The sequence below is a fragment of the Phacochoerus africanus genome, chromosome 10 (genome assembly GCF_016906955.1).
Source record: "Phacochoerus africanus isolate WHEZ1 chromosome 10, ROS_Pafr_v1, whole genome shotgun sequence".
Classification (NCBI taxonomy): domain Eukaryota; kingdom Metazoa; phylum Chordata; class Mammalia; order Artiodactyla; family Suidae; genus Phacochoerus; species Phacochoerus africanus.
The window spans coordinates 105,003,621-105,028,450 of NC_062553.1; the positions used below are offsets into that span (position 1 = coordinate 105,003,621).

The 24,830-nt window shown below is 36.6% G+C and overlaps 1 protein-coding gene across 1 annotated transcript in view; it reads right to left on the minus strand.

The window, feature by feature from the left end:
• METTL14 (methyltransferase 14, N6-adenosine-methyltransferase subunit) overlaps positions 1–20,856 on the minus strand; it is a 33,973-nt gene extending 13,117 nt beyond the window's left edge. Inside the window, exons 1-8 of the mRNA XM_047798749.1 lie at positions 20,631–20,856; positions 16,570–16,658; positions 15,572–15,659; positions 14,410–14,490; positions 13,929–14,016; positions 8,371–8,461; positions 6,478–6,619; positions 1,714–1,806 (exon numbers count right to left, since the gene is read on the minus strand). Of these exons, the coding sequence (XP_047654705.1) occupies positions 1,714–1,806; positions 6,478–6,619; positions 8,371–8,461; positions 13,929–14,016; positions 14,410–14,490; positions 15,572–15,659; positions 16,570–16,658; positions 20,631–20,696 (738 nt within the window). The 5' untranslated portion in view covers positions 20,697–20,856. The remainder of the gene's footprint in view (positions 1–1,713; positions 1,807–6,477; positions 6,620–8,370; positions 8,462–13,928; positions 14,017–14,409; positions 14,491–15,571; positions 15,660–16,569; positions 16,659–20,630) is intronic.
• Between the last annotated feature and the right edge of the window lie 3,974 nt (positions 20,857–24,830).

The following is a 24,830-nucleotide window of genomic DNA, read 5'->3' on the forward strand; positions in this document are numbered from 1 at the left end:
GGTTGCAGATGTGGCTCGGATCCCACACTGCTGTGGTTGTGGTGTAGGCCTCAGCTGTGGCTGCAATTTGACTCTTGGCCAGGGAACTTCCATATGCCGCAGGTTCGGCTCTAAAAAGAAAAAGAAAAAGAAAACCAGCTAATTCATCACCCAGAGTGGTGTTTTGAGGCCTACCATATGTAAGTGATGGCTAGCTGCTGGGAATAATAACACAAATGAGATACAGACCTACCCCAAGCTGATTTAAGAGCAAAAGTAGGGTGACATAAGTAAATGGCGTAGTACAAGATTGTTGGTACTATGATCAAATAAAAACAAAGTGCAGTGTAGCATAAAATATACGCACTCTTCAAGAATGCTCAAGATACACCTCAAAATAAAACTTAGATATTTACTTTAAAATCACAAAAATCAAGATCAGTATCTGTCCTGTTCCCCAATATGTGTTTTGCACTGGACGTTCACTAAATATCACAATGGCCTCTGTCCAACATGCCCTAATCAACTTACCAAAAGCTCATGAGTATTTTCAAACTGAATTATTCTTGTAATTGTTTTTGGCCAAAATCTACTTATACCAATATGATAAACTGCGTAAAAACAAATAAGATAAAATCTCCTAATCAATTTCAGCTTAATCTAGTGAGCGGAAGGAAAGCCCAAAGACAGACATTAGAGCTAAAAAAGCTAAGTACCAATTTATCTATAAAAACATATAGTGTGTTTCTATTTTCTTAGCTTTTCTATAGCATCTTAGAGGAGTGCCAGCAATGAAATAGATATCCAACTGGAATAGAGTTATAGTTTTACCATGGAGTTAACAAATGGCAGAAGCAATAATGTTTTCCAACAGTCTCAAACTTGCTATTCATACAGAGAATATAAAGCAATTGTAGAATTTCAGGATTTGAAACCAAGTTTATCTCAATAGAATCCTACTTAAATTCTTCACCTGTCAAATGGACACCTAAAATTATGAGAATTAAATGAGGTCATCTGCTGTATATCAAGTAATATGTCCTACAAATGGACATTATTATCCAATAACAAGTGAGGAAACTGAAAACCACAAGAGTAAGTATCTCTTGACCTCAAGTTTCACTGTTGGACAACAGAATTGAGACCAAAACTGAAGACTCCTAATACCTAGCCACAATGCTTCCCTTATTCTTGGATAAAAAAGCTTATGTTATTTTGTTTCCATTTAGAAATCCAAAATAATCCAATCAAAAAACAAAAAAGTTTTGAAATACAAGATAAGGTACTTAAGTTGAGATGTTACAACTTCTTTCTCACTCTCATTCCTTTGATCAAACTCTGTTTTCCAGATGCTGTGGTATTTTTTCAATTTGATTTGACTTCCATTTGGAATTCAGTTAATGTTATTCAGAAGAATACTTTTTAGCTACTAACATTGAGGAGTAAATGACACTAAGCTGCTTGTTTTTGAGCTCTCATTTCAAACCTCTCAACTATTCTCTTCATGAAGCTGTAATAAATCATATTTTGATTTATTCATCCCTAGTGCTAGTTAATTGACTAAGGGGTACTGCCTTTTGCATATGCTTTTCTAAGCTTTATTTTCTGAATATTTTAGTACTATTCAAGAAATGAAGGACAAAATAAAATTAATCTCTGAACTTCTTATGCAACATATTGTATTATATTTTTTCTTCTGAATTAAAAAATCCACTTTAAAAAACACCATCTTACCACTCTCCCAAGGTCCAATCCCTCCCCAGAACCACACCAGAGAAAAATAAATGATCGAGGAGCTGCAATCTCATCAATCTCTAACTTCATGATCTGTAAGAAACCAAAACAATATGCATAAAAGTATTCTGTTTCTCGTTTACCTGAAATCCAAAAGAATAACCACTGAGATTTATCGGGACCACAATAAACATGTTCTTTAAATGTACTAATTTTCACTAGAAAATACAATGAAAAATAAATTTTATCCTATGTTCTACTCTTGTTTTCTCATTTGGTATTAAGACAACACATATGATATACATACACACACACAAACACAGTTGACTTTATATGTACAGAAGCTATATGAAACCATACTTAGAGAATTATGGAGTTTTTAAGATATAGCTTGAGAACAACCTGTTACCATTTACAGAAAAAGAAATTGAAATGAAAAGGGATTAAATTACTCCAAAGTTAGGGGAAAAATTCAAATAAAAGCTAACAACAAATGTTTGGGGAGGCCTTGCTTTCCAGTAGAGCAGTTCTAAATAAAATAAATCAATACACCCATTTCATTATATTGACTACTTTAAGTCTGAAATGTCAAAAAAATACATATTTTGTTTGCTTTGTATGTCTTCAATGTGTCACATTTCAAAAAGTTCTTCAATAATTAAATCTCTAAATTTTGTGAATACTATATACTTATATAAATGACTATAAAAGCAACCATTTTATATGGTATTCTTTTTCTTTTGTTGTTGTTGTTGTTGTTGTTGCTATTTCTTGGGCCGCTCCCGCGGCATATGGAGGTTCCCAGGCTAGGGGTTGAATCGGAGCAGTAGCCACCGGCCTACGCCAGAGCCACAGCAACGCGGGATCCGAGCCGCGTCTGCAACCTACACCACAGCTCACGGCAACGCCGGATCGTTAACCCACTGAGCAAGGGCAGGGACCGAACCCGCAACCTCATGGTTCCTAGTCGGATTCATTAACCACTGCGCCACGACGGGAACTCCTGTATTCTTTTTCTTTCAGCTTTCTGTCACAGGAAGTTCCAGAGAGCATGGCTCAGCCAAACATTTATTAGTTTCATTTATTAAGAATATCTTAAATTCTGAGGAAAAGACCATAACCATCTTTTACTTACCTAGGCAGAAAAACATTATTCAACAGTAATAATGGAACTTACAATAGGCATAAACCTATTCAATTTTATAAGTCTTGATAAATCTCCTTCTCTAATAGTCCCATAGGAACATGAATAAATATGTAACACACGCTGACACACATATTCTTGTGCACATTTATACATGGTATGGCTAAAGAGAAGTGATGACACAATCAGTGAAGAATATTAAGCAAATTACTCTCTTGACTTTGCAATCATAAATGCTAAATGCTGGTATTTTAACCAACACACACTAACCACTTCTGACACTCTAATGTGAAAAAGAATACTTGTGAAACCCAAATACTTTTCTTATTTATATTTTATTTGTATTAGCTACTGGCACTTTCTTTAGAATATCATCACATAAAAGGTTAAGAGCTCAGGGCTCTGGGGCCAGACAAAACTTCAATATGCATATAAAATGGAATTCCTTTAAAAAAATCTATTAGTTCGTCATACATAATTTAAGCTCTTGTGTCTTCACTGACCAAACCTTAGAGATTGTCAAAGTTTAACCTAACTACTATTTGAAGACATAATAAGATTAGTTTTTTCAATTTTCTTTTCTTTTTGACTAAATTGATAAAGAATTGCTTTTATATTATTAATCAGTTTTAATGAAGATATGATGAAATAGATTTTTTTTTTTTGGCTTTTTAGGGCCATACCTGCAGCATATGGAGGTTCCCAGGCGAGGGATCTAATCGGAGCTACAGCTGCCAGCCTACGCCACAGCAACAGCAAGCCTAGATCTGAACTGAGTCTGTGACCTACACCACAGCTCAGAGCAACGCTGGATCTTTAACCCACTGAGCGAGGCCAGGGATTTAACCTGCAACCTCATGGTTCCTAGTCGGATTCGTTTCTGCTGCACCACAACGGGAACTCACGAAACAGGTATTTTTTATATACTACTGGTAGGCAGGTAAATTTGTGCAACTTAACTGGAAAACCTCTCAGGATAAATATCAAGAGCATTACTTCTTTAACCTTAAGTTTTGGGGATACTACATACTCTATACCTCTCTAAATTTCAACAATAAACACAGATTACACTTATCAGAGGAGAGTAAAAACTTATGAAGTAAAATGAAAATAAAATGTAAATAAAAGTGTCAGAGGTACTGAAGCTGATAGGAAAAGCTTCAAGAAGAAAAAAACTGAAGGTGTATCTTGAAGAATAAGTAATATTAACAACCGTAGCTACCATTAACTCAGAAGAGGATGTACAAGGATTCAAAGCAATTTTCTAAGGGAGTTCCATGATAGCGCAGTGGGTTAAGGATTTGGCATTGTCATTGCTGTGGCACGAGTTTGTTCCCTGACCCAGGAATTTCTACATGCTGTGGGTAAGGCTACCACCAAAACTCCCACCCCCAACCCACTGCAAAAAAAAAAAAAAAAAAAGGCAGTTTCCTAGAAACACAGTCTCTTTTTCTTCCCTCTCTTCTGTGTTTAATGCTCCTGATCACACTCTCCTTGAAACTTCCTATTCCCCTACCTTCCATGACATTCGTATTCTCTTGGTTCTCCTCATTCACCTCTGACCCATTCTTTTCACATCTCTTTTACATGTGCCTCTTACATGTAGAAGTTTCCTGAGGCTTTACTGTCAATCCATACTATCTTAACTGAGACACTGTCTCAGGACAAATGAATTTATTATCATAGGTTTAATGTGCTAACCCTCTAAAATCTGTATTCTGAGATGACCAGATCTGCCTGTCCTTAAATACTATTATAACCTTCATGTGAATATCTCTCACACCTCAAAATCAACATTCAGTATTATCTAATCCCTCAAATCCTGCTCCTCTTCTTAAATCGACTCCCTCAGCTAGTGATAACTCAACCCACTTATCCCAAGACTCAAACCTTTGAATCATCCGTAACTCTTCCCCAATCGTAACCATAGGATCTCACCAGAAGTATCTACTAAACATTACTGAATTTACCACCTCCTTTCTATTCTTACAACCATCACCCTAAATCAGGGTCCCTTCATCTCCAAACTAAGCCTCTGCTACAGCCTTCTAACTGCTCTCCCCTCCCCAGACTTTACTTCTTTAGTTCATCCCCTTCCACACACTAATCTGATCATTTTTCTAAACTGGTTAAAGCCTTTCAAAGACTCCTTAATGCTTTCACATCAAAATCCAAGCTTCTAAGAAGATAGCATCTCAAGACGGTCCTGATCTGTGTTCCAACAATACCAATCTACACAGAGCTCCCCAGTTCATCTCTGTGCCTCCACCCCTTTTGCTCTTGCTGTTCCTTCTGCTTGGGACCCCTATCCCACCCTTTTCTTCATTGGGCCAAATCCGGCTAATCTATTTATATTATTCATGTGTCACCTCCTCTCTGTTTATGGCCCCATATTCCCAGGCTTGGTCAGTTTTTCTCAGATCACCTTATGCAGTCCTCTATGAATGAACTAACAAAATAATGCAATTTAGGTCAATGTTTCTCCCAATAAACTGCATGCTCCTTAGGCCAAATACTAAGTCTTACTTATCTTTGAATATCTCGTAACTAGTTGCCTAGTACAGAGCAGTTCTCAATAAACATTTGTTATATTTTTAAATGATCAGTAAAAACAGCTAACTTTATGTAATTAACTGAAGTTATCAGTTTCTTTCATTTTATTTAGGAAAATATAACTTTATCACAATTATATTATACTGAAATTATATATCCTTTTTAACTATTACACTGTAAGTTCCTTAGAGTAGAAATTGTGTTATATATACTCTGATAACTACTAAAACTAACCAAGTATAGAAAATTATCAACTATTCAGTCTGTTTCTAGACTTATTTCTAGCTATACATCCAAGGACTCTAAGACTAGAACTGTGAATCTTCTACAGACTATTTATTCAATACCTGCTCAACTTTAGCCTCAAAAAGATAAATCGGGAGTTCCTGTCATGGCTCAGTGGTTAACAAATCCGACTAGGAACTATAATGTTGCAGGTTCGATCCCTGGCCTCTCTCAGTGGGTTAAGGACCTGGTGTTGCCGTGAGCTGTGTTGTAGGTCGAAGACGAGACTCAGATCTGGCATTTCTATGGTTCTGGCGTAGGCCAGTGGCTACAGCTCTGAAAAGACCCCCCCCCCCCCAAAAAAAAAAAAAAGACTAAAGATAATGTAAAATTTGTTAATGTACCTTGGACCTTCAGCAGTAATATATACTATAACTCTTGATATGAGTCCCAAAAAAGGAGGGATATTTACAATCTTATTTTCTTTTTTGTCTTTTTTTTTTGTTGTTGTTGTTGTTGCTATTTCTTGGGCCGCTCCCGAGGCATATGGAGGTTCCCAGGCTAGGGGTTGAATCGGAGCTGTAGCCACTGGCCTACGCCAGAGCCACAGCAACGCGGGATCCCAGCCGCGTCTGCAACCTACACCACAGCTAACGGCAACGCCGGGTCGCTAACCCACTGAACAAGGGCAGGGACCGAACCCGCAACCTCATGGTTCCTAGTCGGATTCGTTAACCACTGCGCCACGACGGAAACTCCAACAATCTTATTTTCTGATCAAATAAACATATATTCATTTGAAAATTAAATAACTGATTACAACGTAGAAAGTTTCATCATACGTCATCCCAAGTCCAGCATTTTTCATTAGCAGTGATGCCAGTCTCTCTGTAATATTCTTCTAAAGGGGGTTCCAGAAGAATCACATCAAATTTGGGTGTTAGTTCTCTGATGTCAAAGGCTTCTATATCTGCTTGTAAGTACCTGTTTGATTAAAGCATAAAAAGAGTATTTCAAATACTTTACAGATGGTAATAAAAGAAATTTATTATTTCCTAAAAACTACTTACAAAGTCACTAAATACCTTTTCATGGAGTGGCATCTTTCATCAGCACAGACAGTATAAACCATCTACCAAGGCTCTTCCCTAGGTCACGGACATAGTCACACTACAGAGTAAAAGCATAATCTCCCACAAACACCCAGAATCTATACTTCTCTCATTTTTACGTTGAAAATCCAGACACAGATGTAAGGCTCAGAGCCCCTTTTCATTATCAACTGAATATTCCAAGGTCTATCACATTACTTTTTCCTCAACTGTTTTGTCAAGTCAGAAAAACTGTCCGTAAGTTTTAAATTCCTCTCTCTAAAAAAAAGAGTTCCTGAAGATGGACATAATTTTTTTTGCTTGTTTGATAATGTTTATAGTCCTTTCCAGCTACTTAGTATAAATTAATACTAGCCTTTACTTAAAGGTTATTTCCACATAACCTTTAGAATAAAAGTATTTTAATAAAAATATAAAAGTATTTTAAATATAAATATAAAATACTTTAAATGTTAAGTATTTTTAAATAGTATGACTATTATTCTGCTACTATTTTTTCCAAAAACTCAGACTTCTTTGTATTTCTTCTAATCATTAACAGTATACATTTTGGCAAATTGTTAAATGTACAAAGAAGTTCAAAGTAAGCTAAATGTGAAATAAACAGTTTCTCCAATTTCAAAGACCTTCTGCACATTTTTTTTGAGGGAAATGTTATTCTGTTTGGCAAAGGTTAAAACGATTTTTTTTTTTTGTCTTTCTAGGGCCGCACCCATGGCATATGGAAGTTCCCAGGCTAGGGGTTGAATAGGGGCTGTAGCTTCGAGCCTGCAACACAGTCACAGCATCACAGGATCCAAGCGGCATCTGTGACCTTCCCCACAGCGCACAGCAATGCTGGAGCCCCAATCCACTTAGCAAGGCCAGAGATCGAACCCACGTCCTTATGGATACTAGTTGGGTTCATTACTGCTGAGCCACAATGGGAACTCCTAAGATGAATTTCTGAATCCCCAAATGTTAAGAATAGTATCCCTGGATGCTGAATTATAATTAATTTTCATCTTCTTTTCCCTAAGTTTTCTAAATTTTTTTTCAATAAATAATTTTTGAGAAGAAAAGTCATTTACAAACATTTTAAGATAGTCAAGAATACAAATATTTTCTAAGAGATAAACATTTAAAGACACTGTAAGTAAATTATCTATTTAGACACCTGGCAAAAAAATTAAATGAGAACCCATTGTATACTCAGCACTGGAGTTTTAAATAATACATTTTGCAATACAGAAAAAAGACAGTATGTTAACCCTACAGAGGTGCTGAATTTTTTTCAAACAGAAGGGTTACAGGATAAGAAGACTGATATTTTTGGGGAGTTTCCTGTCATGGCTCAGTGGTTAACGAACTCGACTAGTATCCATGACGACATGGGTTCAATTCCTGGCCTCGCTCAGTAGGTTAAGGATCCGGCCTTGCCGTGAGCCGTCATGTAGGTCATGTAGGTCACAGATCCTGCGCTGCTGTGGCTGTGGTGTCGGCCGGCAGCCATAGCTCTGATTAGACCCCTAGCCTGGGAAACTCCACATGCTGTGGGTGTAGCCCTAAAAAGCAAGCAAGAAACAAACAAACAAAGGACTGATATTTTAAGCCTAAGATTGGAATTTTAAAAAACCCACTCACATAGGAGGAGTGTTAGACTTAGCTATTAACTCATCCTTCAGCCTGATGAGCTCCCTCAGTTTAGGGTATTCTTCAAATCTGTCGGCCAAACCTGAGGAGGAAAAACAGTAAATTCTAAATTTCAAGACAACTGAGTATCAGCGAATTCAAAGGTGATGAACCCTCTCAGGAAAACAAAACAATACACAGCTACCTCATCATTCTTATATCCTTTAAAAAAAAAGTTAACTTTGAGTATTTTTCAACATTTCATACCTAATGACACTAAAGCCACATGCAGGCAAACACTCAGGTTTCTAAAGACTAGATCAAGTCAACAAACCATTTAATTCCTCATGTTTATTAAATTAAACAATCTGCTTAGAGCATCAAGTTTAGCCATTCTGTTCTCAGGAAAAGAATAAACAAATTTTTTCTATCATGCTTTTTTCCTTTTCTTTTTACTAAATAAAAATTCTTTCTCTTAATGAATCTCCTAGTGATTGTTAAGATTTTTACTTAGTTTCTTAGTTATGCAAAGAAAATGAGGATTTCTTTTCTTTACTACTGATGATCTTAAGTTAACTGGCTGTGCTTTATGGACACAATTCCAGAACAAATCTTATTAAGAAGATGATGAGTCTGTAACAGCAGAAAATGAGTCTGATTACTTATCTCAGTTGTACTACCAATTCCAAGACAATCTGTTTTCTCTAAGAATATTTCCTACATCAATATTTATAGTTTTAAAGCTCTCACATCTCCTTGTTACTATAAACCAAATCCTCAAATAAATTTTCAAGCTTGGGACCTTAAAAAACATCTATAACTCCCATAAGTTAGAAAGAGGAAACTCATTGTTCCCATGTCCTCAAAAATAGTTAAATCTTTGAGCCTCATAAGAAATTTTAGGTAAAACAGCATAATGCCTACATAAACAATTGTAACGGTAAGTAGGACTTTGACTATCAAAGATTCCTAAAAGCTCTTATTTGCTTTTTTCTTTCTCCCCTGCAAGAAGTATATTCATAGCAATATAATTTGTTTTTTTAAGGACCACACCTGTGGCCTATGGAAGTTCCCAGGCCAGTGGTCAAATCAGAGCTGCAGCTGCCAGAGCCACATCTATGACCAATATGGCAACATGGGATCCTTAACCCACTTAGTGAGGCCAGGGATCAAACCCATGTTCTCATGGACACTAGTCAGGTTCTTAACCCACTGAGCCACAATGGGAACTCCCATAACAATATGTATTATATAAACATCTTAAATTAAAAACCTAAAGTACATTTTAATAACTTTAATATCAAAGAGTAGAAAAGTGAAAGGTTTTATAAAGCCTCCTCAATCAATGGTTACAGATCAAATTTCAAATGAAATAAGTTTGAAGATGTGATTACAGTCAAGTTTTGGTCACAGCAGAGACAGCTCTCAATCATATACAAAAAAGAAGGTACAAATTTTTCTCAATCCATAATAGTTTCCTAAGTACATTTTCTTTGCCTTGGAGAAATAAGTGCCTTAAAAACAGAAAGGCTGATATGAAATTTGGTTATACAACTCATCATAACAAAAAAAAAGCTTTATTGAAGTATAATTGATAAACAAAAAACTTCTTTATTGAAGGATCATTTTTTTTTTTTCAATGGCTGCACCCACAGCATATGGAAGCTCTTGGGCTAGGAACTGAATCCAAGCCACAGCTGCAATCTATGCCACAGGTGTGGCAATGCCCGGTCCTTAAACCACTGTGCTGGACTGGAGACCGAACCCACGCTACCACAGAGACAACACTGGATCTTTAACCTGCTGTGCCATAGCAGGAACTCCTATTGAAGTATAACTGATAAACAAAAAACTTACATATTTAACTCATATTTAATGTATACAATTTAATGAGTTTGGAAATATGCATATACCAGTGAAACTATCACCACAATCAAAGTAAGACATATTAATAACCTCCAAAAGTTTCTTTGGTTTCATCTGGTTTGTATGCGTGTGTAGTAAGAACACTAAATAAGAAATCTACCCTCTTAAATTTTTTTTTTGTCTTTTGTGTTTTTAGGGCTGTACCCATGACATATGAAGGCTCCCAGGCTAGGGGCTGAATTGGAGCTGTAGTCACTGGCCTACGCCACAGCCACAGCAATGCAGGATCTGAGCCATGTCTCTAACCTACACCACAGCTCACGGCAATGCTGGATCCTTAACCCACTTAGCAAGGCCAAGGATCAAACCCGCAACCTCATGGTTACTGGTTGGGTTCGTTAACCACAGAGCCAGAATGGGAACTCCAACCCTCTTAAATTTTTTTAAGTGTTGTCGACTATAGTCAACAGTACTGCTGACCACAGGCTATTTGCTATACAGAAGATCTGTAGAATGAATTCATCTTACATAACTCAAACTTTATACCAAGTGAATGAACAACTCCAAATTTTTCTCTCCTCCAGCCCCTGAAAACCACTGCTCTATTCTCTACTTCCATGAGATTGACTATTTTAAGTTCCTCATAAAACTATATATATTTACACACATGTCCTACATAAGTGCATGTATACTTGTCACTCTGTGACAGACATTTTCACTTACCACTATCACAACCTTTTATGCCACATCTAAATTTTGCCCATGAAAATAGTTTCTACATGTTGTTTACAAGCAACAAAAGAAAAAAATAAAGTGGATAACACTGGAATTTTTAAAAAGTTTTCTGATTTTTATGGCTGCACCTATGGTGTACGGAAGTTCCCAGGCTAGGGGTTGAATTGGAGCTGCAGCTGCCAGCCTAGGCCACAGTCACAGCAACACAGGATCCAAGCTTCAACCTCAACCACATCTTGCAGCAAAACCCGATCCTTAACCCACTGAGCAAGGCCAAGGATCAAACCCACATCCTCAGGGACACTTTGTCAGGTTCTTAACCCACTGAACCATATCAGGAACAACAAAATTAAAATTTCTGTGTTGCAAATGATACCATCAAGGAAGTGAAAAGACAACCCACAGAACAGAAGAAAATATTTATAAATCATACACCTGATGAGGGATTTCTACTAAGAATATATTAAAAACTCTTACAATGTAATAATAAAAAGACAAATAACCATTTAAAAAATAAGCAGAGTTTAGAGACTTTCTCCAAAGTAGGTATTTAAGTGGGAAAATAAGCATATGAAAAGGTTTTTAATATTAGTCACTAAGGAAATGCAAATCAAAGCCACAATGAAATACTAATTCATAGTGGATGGCTAGAATTAAAAAGACAGATAGTAGAAAGTGTCAAGGATGGGAAGAAACTGGAACCCTCACATATTGTTGGTAGGAATGTAAATGGTCCAGTGCCCTGAAAAACAGTTCAGCAGCTCCTCAAAAAGTAGGAACACAGAATTACCACATGATCCAGCAATTTCACTCCCAAGCACATACCCAAGAGAAATGAAAGCATACAACCACAAAAAACCTTTACATGAATATTCATAACAGTAGAGTTTATAACAGTCGAAAAGTGGAAACAACCAAATGAATAGATTAAAAAATGCGGTATGAACATACAGCAGAGTATTATTCGGCAAAAAAAAGAAATAAAGTACTGATACATGTGCAACATCAATGGCACTTGAAAATATTGTTAAGTGAAAAAAGCCTAGTCACAAAATATCACATACTGTATGAGTCCAATTACATGGTGTGTCTAGAATAGGCAAACCAATAGAGACAAGAGCCAATTAATGGTTACTTAAGGCTGGGGAGCAACTGTGGGAGAAGGAATGGGAACTGACTGCTAGTAACTACTGAGATTCTTTAGGGGAGGTGAAAATATTCTAAGGGTGTGGAGAAAAGGGAACCCTTGTATCCACTGGTGGTAGGACATAAATTGGTAGTCTCTGTGGAAGACAGTATGGAGGGTTCTCAAAAAACTAAAAATAGAGCTACCATATGATCAGCAATTGCACTCAAAGCGTCCATCAACACATAAATGAATAAAGAAGATATGATGTGTGTCTGTGTATATACACAATGGAGTACTACTCAGCCATAAAACAGAATGACATTTTGCCATTTGAGACAATATAGATGGACTTGGAGGGTATTACGCTTAGTGAATTAAGTCAAAGATAAATACTGTATATTATCACTTATATGTGGAATCTAAAAAGTAAAACAAACTAGTGAATATAACAAAAAAGAACGACTCACAGAGAGAATAAAGTAGTGGTTACCATAGGGGAGAAGAAAGTAGGAGGGCCGTATGGGATAGGGGATTAAGAGGTATAAACTTCTACACATATACTACGCAACAAAAATATATTGTATAGCAGAGGGAATACAGCCAATATTTTATAATAACTATAATAGAGTATAATCTTTGTACCACTATTGGTACACCTAAAACTTATTTAATACTGTAAATCAACTATACCTCAATTTTTTAAAAAAAATTCTAAGATTTTGGTAACAATTGTATAAACCTGTGGATATATACTTTTTAAAAACTGAATTATATTCTTTAAGTGGGTTGTATGGTACATGAATTATCTCAAACTGTTTTTAAAAATGCAGTCTATTGGCAGACTGGATACAGCTGAGGAAAGAATATGAGCTTGATGATATTTCAATAGAAACCTCAAAAAGTGAAAAGTAAAAAAAAAAAAAATTGGGGAAAAAAAAGGCCAGAATATCCAAGGAATATGGGACAACTACAAAAGGTGTAATATGTAATGAAAATATCCAGAAGGAGGAAAAACAGAAAGAGGAACAGAAGAAATATCTGAAACAATAATGACTGAGAATTTCCCCAAATTAATGTCAGACATCAAACCCCAGATTCAAGAAGCTCAGAAAGTACCACAGGATAAATGCCCCCAAACCAAACAAACAAAATCCAACTATACATATACATATATGTATATGTAAATACACACACACATATATACATATGTATATGCACACATACATATTTTTCAAACTACAGAAAATCAAAGACAAAGGAAAAATCCTGAAAGAAACCAGAAAGAAAAAAAAACTACCTACTGAGAACAAAGCTAAGAATTATATCCAAATTCCCAGAAACAAGCAAGCAAGAAGTGAAATAAAATATATAAAGTGTTGAAAGAAATAAAACACCAATCTAGAATTCTGTATTTTATGAAATTAGTCTTTCAAAAGTAAAGGAGAAATAAAGACTTTCTCAAACAAAAATTGAGCGAACTTGCTGCCAACAGACCTGCCTTACAAGAAATGTTAAAGACAATTCTTTTGATAAAAGGAAAATAATACAGGTCAGAAAATCAGATCTACATAAAGAAAGAAAGAGCATCAAAGTAGTAAGTGAAGGTAAAATAAAAATAAGGGATAGTCACAGAACCAAAATGAAGGAAAGAAGGAAAAAGGAAAGAAGGAAAAAAGTAACACAGCTTGATAGAAAAAGAGCGTGTACCAGAAGTATTAAGAGTGGAAAGGGGAAGCCAAGCCAGGAAAAATCATTTTGTTAGAAATTAACCACAAAATGGATAATTACATGCATGTAATCATGAGCTAGCAACAGCATATTCCCAACGAATCTGACATACCTACATCCCTGATGAAATTCTGAGGTCTATGTCCAGTGTCTACAAAATGTTGGCAGTAATCATTATGGGGATTTAAACTCTGTGTTCCCTAAAGAAAAAGTCAAAATAATTAATGGTAGGTATGCTAACTCTGAACTTTATTTTTTATTATAAGGCCGAACAAAATATAAGTGATAGATTAAAAAAAAAGAAAACATCACCACTAAAATGGTAGTACTACTCTTATCTACAGACACTACTAAAGACAGTACTCTACTTTTAAAGCAAATAATAAAACACAATTTAGCAGTAGTTGCAATAGCCAAAAAAAGCCGCTAACATAGTGTTTATAGTGTGGTAAGCCCTATGTTAAAATGCTTTGCATCCATCAACTCATGTACTGTACCTTATTTATCCCATGCTGTAATAAATACCTACTTGGTTTTATTCAAGCCAAGTCTGCATATAATGATTACAGGTACCAATACTAAACTTTACTTACCTTAAGAAAAGTACTAGAATCTTTGTAAATTTCTTCTTCATATGGCAAATTCTCTTCCTCTTGTTGCATTTCTAATTCATCCTTGGAAAAGGAAGACAAAGTAGACATTTTATATATAAGAGGAAGAGTTTATGTATTATGATATCTTGAATATTAAGACTCCTAAGTATTTTATTTCCCTGAGATATAATAAATTTTTCAAATTACTGTTAAAGTCAAACAGTGAAGGCTTTGATTTATCAACATCAGCTCTAACTAGTTATGTTTATAATAAAATAAAAATTTCCTTTTCATTCTCATCAATAATAAATGTCTTTAACTACTAATTTTGTTTACCTCAGATATAATACCTTAAACATTAGAATTTAGCTCAAATCAGAAAAGATATGACCACTAATGAGGCAATTTTATTTCTATTAGATCAAACTATACAAAACTGCTATTTTTATATTTTAACAAAAATGTTAAAATGTTAGGAACTGTATATCATTTGACCTAATCATAAATATTTAAGTTCTATGTTAGTATATATAAAAATGCAACCACTACACAAGATAGTACTTATTAAATTAGGTGTTATACCTAGAGATTTACTGAAACTATTCTCTTCTCTATTGAATACAACTGTACAACAATTAATTTGAAAAAATGGAGGTAGGTTTTTTGTCCTTAGCTTTCTTTTCAACTAAATATTGCAATTACAAATTTAGAAGCTGGGGTTTTTCTTTGGGCCTCTGTCAGAAGTGGTTCTACAATGCCGTCTAACCCATGAGGTCTCAAAATATTTTAGTTGTACTATCCTTTATCATTAGCATGGAATAATGCAACTTGAAAAAGCACTGTAGCATCTCGAAATGTGATTCAATTCTGCAAAGTTTCTGATACATCTCCCTTCTTATTTTTATTTTTACTTAAGAATGTTATTGCCTAGTGCTTATCAGGCATTATGCTAAGTGCTTTATATACATTGCCGAATTTAACCCACAACCTCTTGTGTTAAAAATAAGAAAACTGATATAAATGTCTGAATTTACTAATTACATATATTCAGTATTCTGTCAAAATTCAGCTTTTGACAAATTTGTTTCCCTGGGTTAAGAATATATGGATTTCAAAGATTTATTTTTATCTTGACCATAAAATTGTTCCATTTTATACTTGCCTTGTATTCTTCTATTTTGTCTTCATCTGTCTCTCCTTCATCTTGATACTTACGTTTTGCATTTGGAGTAGAGGTATCATAAGAAGCCCTGAAAATTAAAACCTAAGTATCACACACAAATATATACAAGATGTATAAATATATCTACAATAATATTAAGTAACAGGTTACAAAAACAGACAGGGCAAATTTTTCCTAACTAAACAGTATCTATTCACCCCCTTTATAAATCTTAAAAAGTATCCAACCTGATTAATAATTCTATATTTTTATGAGAAAGCAATCAAATGAGAAAATAAGCTTTTATAACATGTATAGCAAAAAGAAACTTCTACATTATATATCATTCTAATCTGTCTTGAGCAAAATTGATGTTCAAGTTGATAAACTACAATACTGAAAAATTATAAATGCTTTCTGAACTACCAAATGAATACTACCTTTAGAGTAAAATGTGTGCTTTTTTATAATGATTTTTTAAAGTAAAATTATTTATGGTATATAAGCTAATTCTTAGTCTAACATTCTATTTTTAAACTACTTGTAAATGAGAACTATGCTTAGAAAATAAGTATTTCAGGAGTTCCTGTTGTGGTGCAGTGGTTAACAAATCCGACTAGGAACCATGAGGTTGCAGGTTCAATCCCTGCCCTTGCTCAGTGGGTTAACCATATGGCGTTGCCGTGAGCTGTGGTGTAGGTCACAGACGCGGCTCGGATCCCGCGTTGCTGTGGCTCCGGTGTAGGCTGGCAGCTACAGCTCCGATTCAACCCCTGGCCTGGGAACCTCCATATGCGGCGGGAGGGGCCCAAGAAATGGCAAAAAGACAAAAAAAAAAAAAGGATTTCATAATTTATGAACAATAAAATACAATATTTTCCAAATCTCCATGTTAATGCTTATCATAACAACATACTTCATACCTGGGATTACTGTTTATTAATATGTTCCTTTCGCAAATATTAATATGTCACTAAAAACAAAAATTATCCACTGACCTGCAAGTTTCTCTTGTTTCAGCAATTTCTCTCTGCTCATCTTTGCTATTTAACACAGCACCAATGCTGTCAGCACTTTCGGCTCCCAACTGGGAAAAGGTAAAAACCAAAAATTAGATCACAATGCACTGAATAGCCTTTCCAGCCATTTGTAGCAGCATTTAATATACCAAGTATTAAAAGAAAATACCTGTAACTACCACAGCAGGCAAATGGACTAATCACCTTGCAGGAAAAACAGAAAATACCTTGGGAAAAAAACCATGTTAATTATGAATGATTTTGACAGCTGAAAAGTATTTTATGCTTTCAGTTACTTTGAAATTAGAACAATTAACTTGAGCCAGTCCTCTACTTTTAAAGCAAATAATAAAACACAATTTAGCAGTAGTTGCAATAGCCAAAAAAAAGTAGCTAACATACAGGGTTTATAGTGTGGTAGGCACAATGCTAAATGCTTTGCATCTATCAGCTCATGTGCTGTACCTTATTTATCCCCATGATATAATAAATACCTATTCAGTTTTACTCAAGCCAATGCTGTATATAATGATTACAGGTGCCAATACTAAACTTTACGAATACCCAAAAAATAGTAATGCAAGTTCTGGTTGGCAGTTGAGGAAATTTTGCAAAATATAACCTTTCTAAACAAATTACTATTGAGATAAGCCTGGCTACATAGTGAGATCAATTCAGGGAAAACTTTAAAAACCAAAGCAAGAAGAGTAGAATGCAATTTACAGATCATGAAGAACCATAATATATATAAGTACAAGAAGGGCATGAGGAAATCATCATTAAATAGCCCCTTAAACTCAAGAAAGATGAGAAGGCATGCTACAATATCAAAGCTGCAAGTCCCCAGCCTTGATCTTAAACAATTACCACTGCCTCTTCGGACTACCCACTTCATGACTCCCCTAAGGATTCTCCAATGATAAATCTCTTCCAAGATATCAACTGTTCCTGCTATTTCAACTTTCCATAAAATATTCCCGACCGCTCTTCTCTTTAGTCAGAAGACACATCTACTTCTCACAGGTAGAATGCTTTCTAACCTTCTTCCCACCACTGACTCCATTCCCTTCAAATCTCAGAAGAGAACAAATTATTTCCTCAGGTGGTTCTTCCCTGAATACTGTATATAGAATAGGCAGCCTCCTTCCACTATTCTTTTCATCTCCTAATTTCCTCATTCAGATCAATGCACTTAATACAAACTTTTGGCTTTACTTTTGTTTATTCTTTATTTATATTGTCTCATAGTCTCTATCACAACTTTCATTTTTTTTTATTGATACACTTCAATTACTTTATCAATTTACTTTTGTTTACTTCTCTCCCAAAGAAATGTTAGCTTACTGAGGAGAACTCTGTCCTATTGAAATCTCTAAGTTCAGCAGCTACTTATAATGTCTGACTTATAGCAGATGCTCAATAAATATGTGAATGAACAAATGAAATTTCCTACCAAGGCCTAAATTAGAATATAATGTTTTACAAGACGAACGCTTTTTTTTTTTTTTTTGTCATTTTGCCTTTTCTAGGGCCGCTCCCTCAGTACATGGAGGTTCCCAGGCTAGGGGTCTAATCAGAGCTGTAGCTGCCAGCCTACGCCAGAGCTACAGCAACGCGGGATCCGAGCCGCGTCTGCAACCTACACCAGAGCTCACGGCAACGCCGGATCCTTAACCCACTGAGCAAGGGCAGGGATCAAACCCGCAACCTCATGGTTCTTGGTCAGACTCGCTAACCACTGAGCCACAATGGGAACTCCAAGATGAATTCTTTAAATCAAATTCCGCTCACATATATAATTGTCTTCTCAAACTCCAAAAATTTTTTTAAAAACTGTAATAGAATAACTTAAATAAATAACAGACTTTCCATTGTGGTAACCCTAAATAAATTATTTGAGCAATTACAACAATTTGGTATCATTTGAAAGCAAGTGCAATTTTCTGAAACAAAGCTACAAGTTCAGTAAAAAGCACATGTAAATTGCTAGTGGCAGCATCATTTGCCACAGTCACGGTCTGGGCCTATACACTGCATCCAATATCTTCATCCAGCAGCCAAAAGCAAATCAGGGAAATTATACACATAGTTGTACTCTAATAGTTATTAATCAACAAAAATTTATTAAAAGCTTACTTTGGACAAGAAACAAAGTTAGGGTGGAAGATGAACACAACAGGAATTAAATGCACACAAACTGTATTGTGTATGATGGTTAGTTACACACAGTAGTGGCTCAACAGTAAGGACAATGGAAGCTGAGAGAGAAAAGAGCCTAAAACAGGGAGATCAGGATAGATTTCATCAAGTTTGGACCTGAGTGTGCCACAGTGGATAGAAAGAAATCAGAAAGGAAGGACAGTTACTAAAAATCAAGTATATATTGCACAAATCACATTCTGGAGAGTAATAAACCAGTCTGTCTTATTCATACAGAGAGAAGTAAGTGAAAGAGAGGCTGAAATTGGTAAAAGTGGAAGTCTGTCATTGACTACATTGAACATCCTTACCTAAGTGGAATGGTTCCTGTCCAACTACACCAGGAGGCAACTAGGTGTATTGCAAAGGGCATGCAAAGGCCTAAAACTGCATCCTGCAAACTTAAAAGCATTGTGGACTGCAGCATGTAACTAAATTCTTTGAGCTTTATTTTCTTCATCTATAAGATGCAGACAGCATCTGACTTGTACGATCAAATATAAGTAAAAACTTGGCAGAGTCTTAACAATACAAGGGATGTAATAAATGGCTGCCATTATTAAATTCTGCACACCATGTAAGCTCTTCAAGGGTAAGACTACTTATTATTCATAGTTGAATTCCCAATGTCTACGAGAGCTTCTCGCATATAGTGAGACACTCAAATAATTGTTTATAAATGTATTTTGAATCAAATAGAGGTTTGAATTCAAAACTAAACAATGGGGGTAATAGAACTACTGATCATTTTTGAAGATAACATGATAAAAAAAAAAACTGGGAAAAGAAAGGCCTGGAAAAGATACCTGATATGTCCAAAATCACAACGCCAAAAGGACAGGGACAGATCTGATTCCAAATACCCACTTTTTAAACACTGTACCATAAATCTTTTAAAGACATCATAAAAGAAAAGGTCTCAGATTTCCACTTACTAAAAACAAGATTTATTACTGAAAAAAAAAAAAAATAAGATGCCCTATTAAAGCCTATGAGCATTTCCCCCATCACTTTTACTGATCTGAATGATAGAATGGAAAACACAGCCTCAGACTTAAGTAGCAGTCTATACTTTAAGTACATGCTAACTTATACACAGGAAGTATGAAGATAAGCTTTGGAGAGACAAACCTGAGTTCAATTTTCTGTCCTAGCGGTGAAAGACCCGGGTCAAAAATGACTTAACCTCTGAAGCTTCTGTTTCATTATCTGTTAAGTGATGATAATACTACCTATTTCAGACGTTTGTGGTGACTGATACAGAGTAAGAATTCAAACATTAGCTGTAGGTGTTGACGAGGTTACCGTACACAGCACAATCGACTGCAACACACAAGATACAGAATCTAAGATTTACACCCAGGCTACTTCCAATGCAATCTTCAGACATCATCCCAGAGAAGATACTGTAAATCTATTTCACAAGGAAGCCACAATCTTAAGAATTAAGCGCTAGTAAAGGCAAACAACTATTTAAGTAGTGAAGAGAAATTTAGGGGAAAACAAGTCACTTTTCATTGCTTGAACTGCGGTAACTTGCACACAAAAACCAAAGCTTTGTATCCCCATCACTGAGCACTGTGCCAGACACTGCGCAGGCCATCAAGTTTGCTGAAGACCACTCAAACGTGGCGTTCGGTTTAGCACCAACACAATGACCTCGCATGGAAAAGATTCGGGGCACCACGTGAGTTGAGAACAAGAGGCAGGCCCAGGAATTAAGGTCATGGGAGCAAAAAGGACTGCACCCGGAAGGTAAGGAGACAGAAAACGGGGGTTACGGGTGGAGGCAAGAGAGCGGCCGCGCACGCGCATTCGCGATCCCTCCCAGGGCCGCGGACCTGCTGCGCGAGAAGCTGTCGCCGTAACTTCTGCCGTTCCCGGATCTCCTGCAAGCGGCTGTCCATGGCCCAACTCTTGTTTTCCACTACGTCGAAAATTTGGCAATGAGGAGATAAATTCCCCCACCAATCTTTCTTCCGAATGTGTGGAACACAAGATTCTCCAGCAGCTTCCAGCGGCGGGTTCCCAATATTCTTTCTTCAATAGGTATTTCCGGTGCGGTCCGAATTTGCTCCTCCAGACCGGAAGTCCCGCCTCTTCCTGAATGCCTGCGATTTGACGGCACCTACGAGGGAACCAATGAGGGTCCTGCAACACCAGCCCAGCAGAGGTTTCGGAAAGCTTTGCAGTTTGGTGGACGCAGCTGTCAAAGATGGAGTGGAACGGTCTCCGGGCCTCTCATTTGAGCTTTCCTCTCTGAGACTTAAGGCTCTCTTTGTGTGTTAACACCGTTTAGGAGTTGTGGGCCGCTTCGTTGATTCCTTTTGCCGTAAATTCCTCAGTTGCTAGTCCTAACGTTTTAAAAATTGCCGGGTAGAAGTTCCCATCGTGGCTCAGCAGAAAGGAATCTCACTAGCATCCATGAAGACGCAGGTTCCATCCCTGGCTCTGCTCAGTGGGTTAAGGGTCCTGCGATGCGTTGAGCTGTGGTGTAGGTTGCAGACTCGGCTAGGATGGCTTAGGCCGGCAGCTGTGGCTCTGATTCCACCCCTAACCTGGGAACCTCCATATGCCCCGGGTTTGGCCCTAAAAAGACAAAAATAAATAAATAAAATAAAAATTACTGGATAGCATTGTCTTGCTGAAAGCACGAATTCGAGTCAAAATTGCGGGGTTTGAACCCTGCACTAGCTGAGTGATTGGCTAGTCAATCAACTTCTTTGAGCCTCTATTTTTCTTATTTCTAAAATGGACGTGAGGAGTGCCTACCTCACAGAGTCGCAAAGATTGAAAGTATAAACAGAGGCAAACACATACTGCTATGGAAGTGTTTATTATTATTAAGATTTTTTTTTTTACACTTACTTTCCCCTTCAGGCAGGGAACAACTACTTCCTCTGCCGGGGCTCTTCTTCACAACTTATTATTAGCCTTTGAGAAGTTTCCTATTTTATTTTTATTTTATAATTTTTTCTTTTTACAGCCGCAGGTGCAGCTGATGGCCCTACACCACAGCTGCGAGCAACGGAGGATCCAAGATGCATCTGTGTTGCAGCTTGAGGCAATGCCAGATCCTTAAACCACTGAGGGAAGCCAGGGAGCCAACCCTCATTCTCAGAAAGATAGTGTGGGCTCCTTAATCTGCAGAGCCACTACCTAAACTCCAAAAAGTTTCCTATTTTACCACGATGAATTTTATGGATTATTTTCGTTAAGGAAGTGGGTGGGTGGTAGTAAAATATGTCTTGGTTCATGTCCTAGAAGTCAGAGGCCAGAAGCCCCCTTTTTGTGTTTGTACCTTTGTTTTAGCTGGAAATAACCCTAAGATATAAAAACAAGTAGCTTACTGAAATTACCTGCTTGTGGAAAGAGGCAGAGGGAAGGGCAGGGCTGGGGAGCTCAGTGATGATTCTCCTCTTTTCACAGGAAGGCAGCAAAGACCCAAGTCTTAAGTTATTACCATTATACACAACATTTATCGTCTTATTTTGAATTCAAAGCAGCAGAAATAAAGACATCATGTTGCCTCAAGTTTAATTGGAAATTGTGGCAAGTATGTACCAACATTAGTAACAAGTCTTTATTCTTTGAGAGAAGATTTAAATTTTGAAAATATTGTTAGAGGAGTTTCTGTTGTGGCGCAGTGGAAACGAATCCGACTAGGAACAATGAGGCTTCAGGTTCGATCCCTGGCCTTGCTCAGTGGGTTGGGGATCTGGTGTTGCTGTGAGCTGTGGTGTGGGTCAAAGACATGGCTCCGATCTGGCGTTGCTGTGGCTCTGGCATAGGCTGGAGGCTACAGCTCTGATTGTACCCCTCACCTGGGAACCTCCATGTGCCACAGGTTCGGCCCTAAAAAAAAAGAAAAGAAAATATTGTTAAATCTTCCAGATCAAAAGCAGGTGGGGGTTTTCCTACTGTGGCTCAGTGATAGAACGCAACCGGTATCTGTGAGGATGAAGGTTGGACCCCTGGCCTTGCTCAGTGGGTTAAGGATCCAACGTTGCCCTGAGCTGCAGTATAGGTCACAGACTTGGCTTGGATTTGGTATTGCTGTGGCTCTGGCTGGCAGCTGCAGCCCCAATTTGACCCCTAGCCTGGGAACCTCCATATGCTGCAGGTGTGGCCCTAAAAAGGAAAAAAAAAAAAAAAAAAAAAAAAAGCAGGTGGGTCAGCTAGGCCAAAAGTGACTGGGACTAGACTCTACTAATTGTCATGTATTTCTCAAGAACTAGCTCTGAAAGGCAATTTTTAAAACAGAAGTAGTCTGCTGAGTAATGGCAGCACTACTGGAAAAAAATGTGCTAACTTCCGAGGGGCCTATACTATAAAAGACAATGCTAATTTGTATGGGTGAATTAAAGTGTGATTTCTTCACAAATCAGCTGCAGCATCTGGCAGTCACATAAGCTGAGTGTTGATCTGAACTATCAGTGTTGTGAATAGGCATTTTGCTCACCCAAATGAAGGGAAATGCCCCTCTTCCAAAGTGGACTCAAACCAGAATGCCCTTTTTTTTTTAATACATGCATGTCCTCCTAATTATAAGTATTTTTAAAGCCTCTTACTCTTCTCTCTTCTTGATAGTTTAAATGCTTTAAAAATATAATAAATATATTTTAAAAAACCTATTGCAATACTATATAGAGTGAGTTAAGAAGAAATTCTGGGAGTTCTTGCTATGGTGCAATGGGTTAAGAACCTGACTGCAGTGGCAAGGGCTGGAACCCTGATTGGTGCAGTGGGTTAAAAGGATCCAGTGCTGCCCCAGCTGGATGGGTTGCAGCTGCAGCTTGGACTCCATCCCTGGCTTGGGAACTTCCATATGCCACCGGTGCAGCCTTTAAAAAGAAAAGAAAAGAAAAAACCCAAACCAAAAAAAACTTGTTTGAAATAACTGTAATAGAATATAGAGTTTTCTCTATGAAAATCACCATACTTACATAAGAAATGAAGTTGTTTATGAAGCAAAATACATTTTGGAGTTTACTCTGTGGTTTGTAAAAGTGTAGGAAGTTTTGTGCTGTAGCTCATTCAAACTGACAGCCTTAATGCTTTATGTTGTTTTTAATTTGCTTGGTTTTACAACTTACTTCTTATTTTGAGTTGAATATTCTCTCCCTCCAGAATGTGAAATATTAAAAAAAAATTGGAAAGAGAAAGTACATCCTGTGATGAATCAAAAATAAAACATACATTCAATGACTGATGATATAGTATCATCATTAAGTGCTGCTGCTTCTGCTTTTTTTTTTTTTTTTGGTCCACGCCCATGGCATATGGAAGTTCAGGAGCCAGGGATCAAACTCGGGGCACAGCATCAACCAGAGTCACTGCAGTGACAATGTCAAATCCTTAATCTGCTATGCCACCTGGGAACTCCTAGTGCTGCTTAATTTTTAATGATGTTTGGGACTTTAAATATTTATATCAGTAGCAGGTCTTTTCTCAGAATTTATAAAGTACTATTACAAAGAAATAATACACTACTCTAGAAATTTGGATCAAAAAAATACTAAAAGTTATTTTTGTAACTTTATACCAAATTACCATAATGATGATTTAATTGTATACAGTCTTTAAAACATATGACATTATTGTAGCTAATACAAATATTGTCGTTTTTACAATATTTAGAATTAAATTTCTAAATTTCAAAGAATTAAGTTTTAAACAAATATGAGAAGACCTTTGTATATATGCTCAAAAATAAAGATATTAAAACCAAATTATGGCTAAAATGCTAAACCTGTTTCAGATTATAAATCAGTGCATCCAAGAGAAATCACTGGAGTCACCCTACATTCTCCATTCCCAGCATCTTCCTCTGGTCATTTAAAGTCAGAGGACTTAGGAATGTGCAGAATTAGTATTCACTGGTTACTCATTGGTTATTCAGAATTCCCTCTGATTTGAATTCTCTCTATTGTTTTTTTTTCCTTCCATTCATTTATATGTCAAATGCACAATAAATAAAAGCATGTTGATCCTGATGAAATTTGGCACAGAAAAACAGCTCTGGCCACAGAAACTTGAAG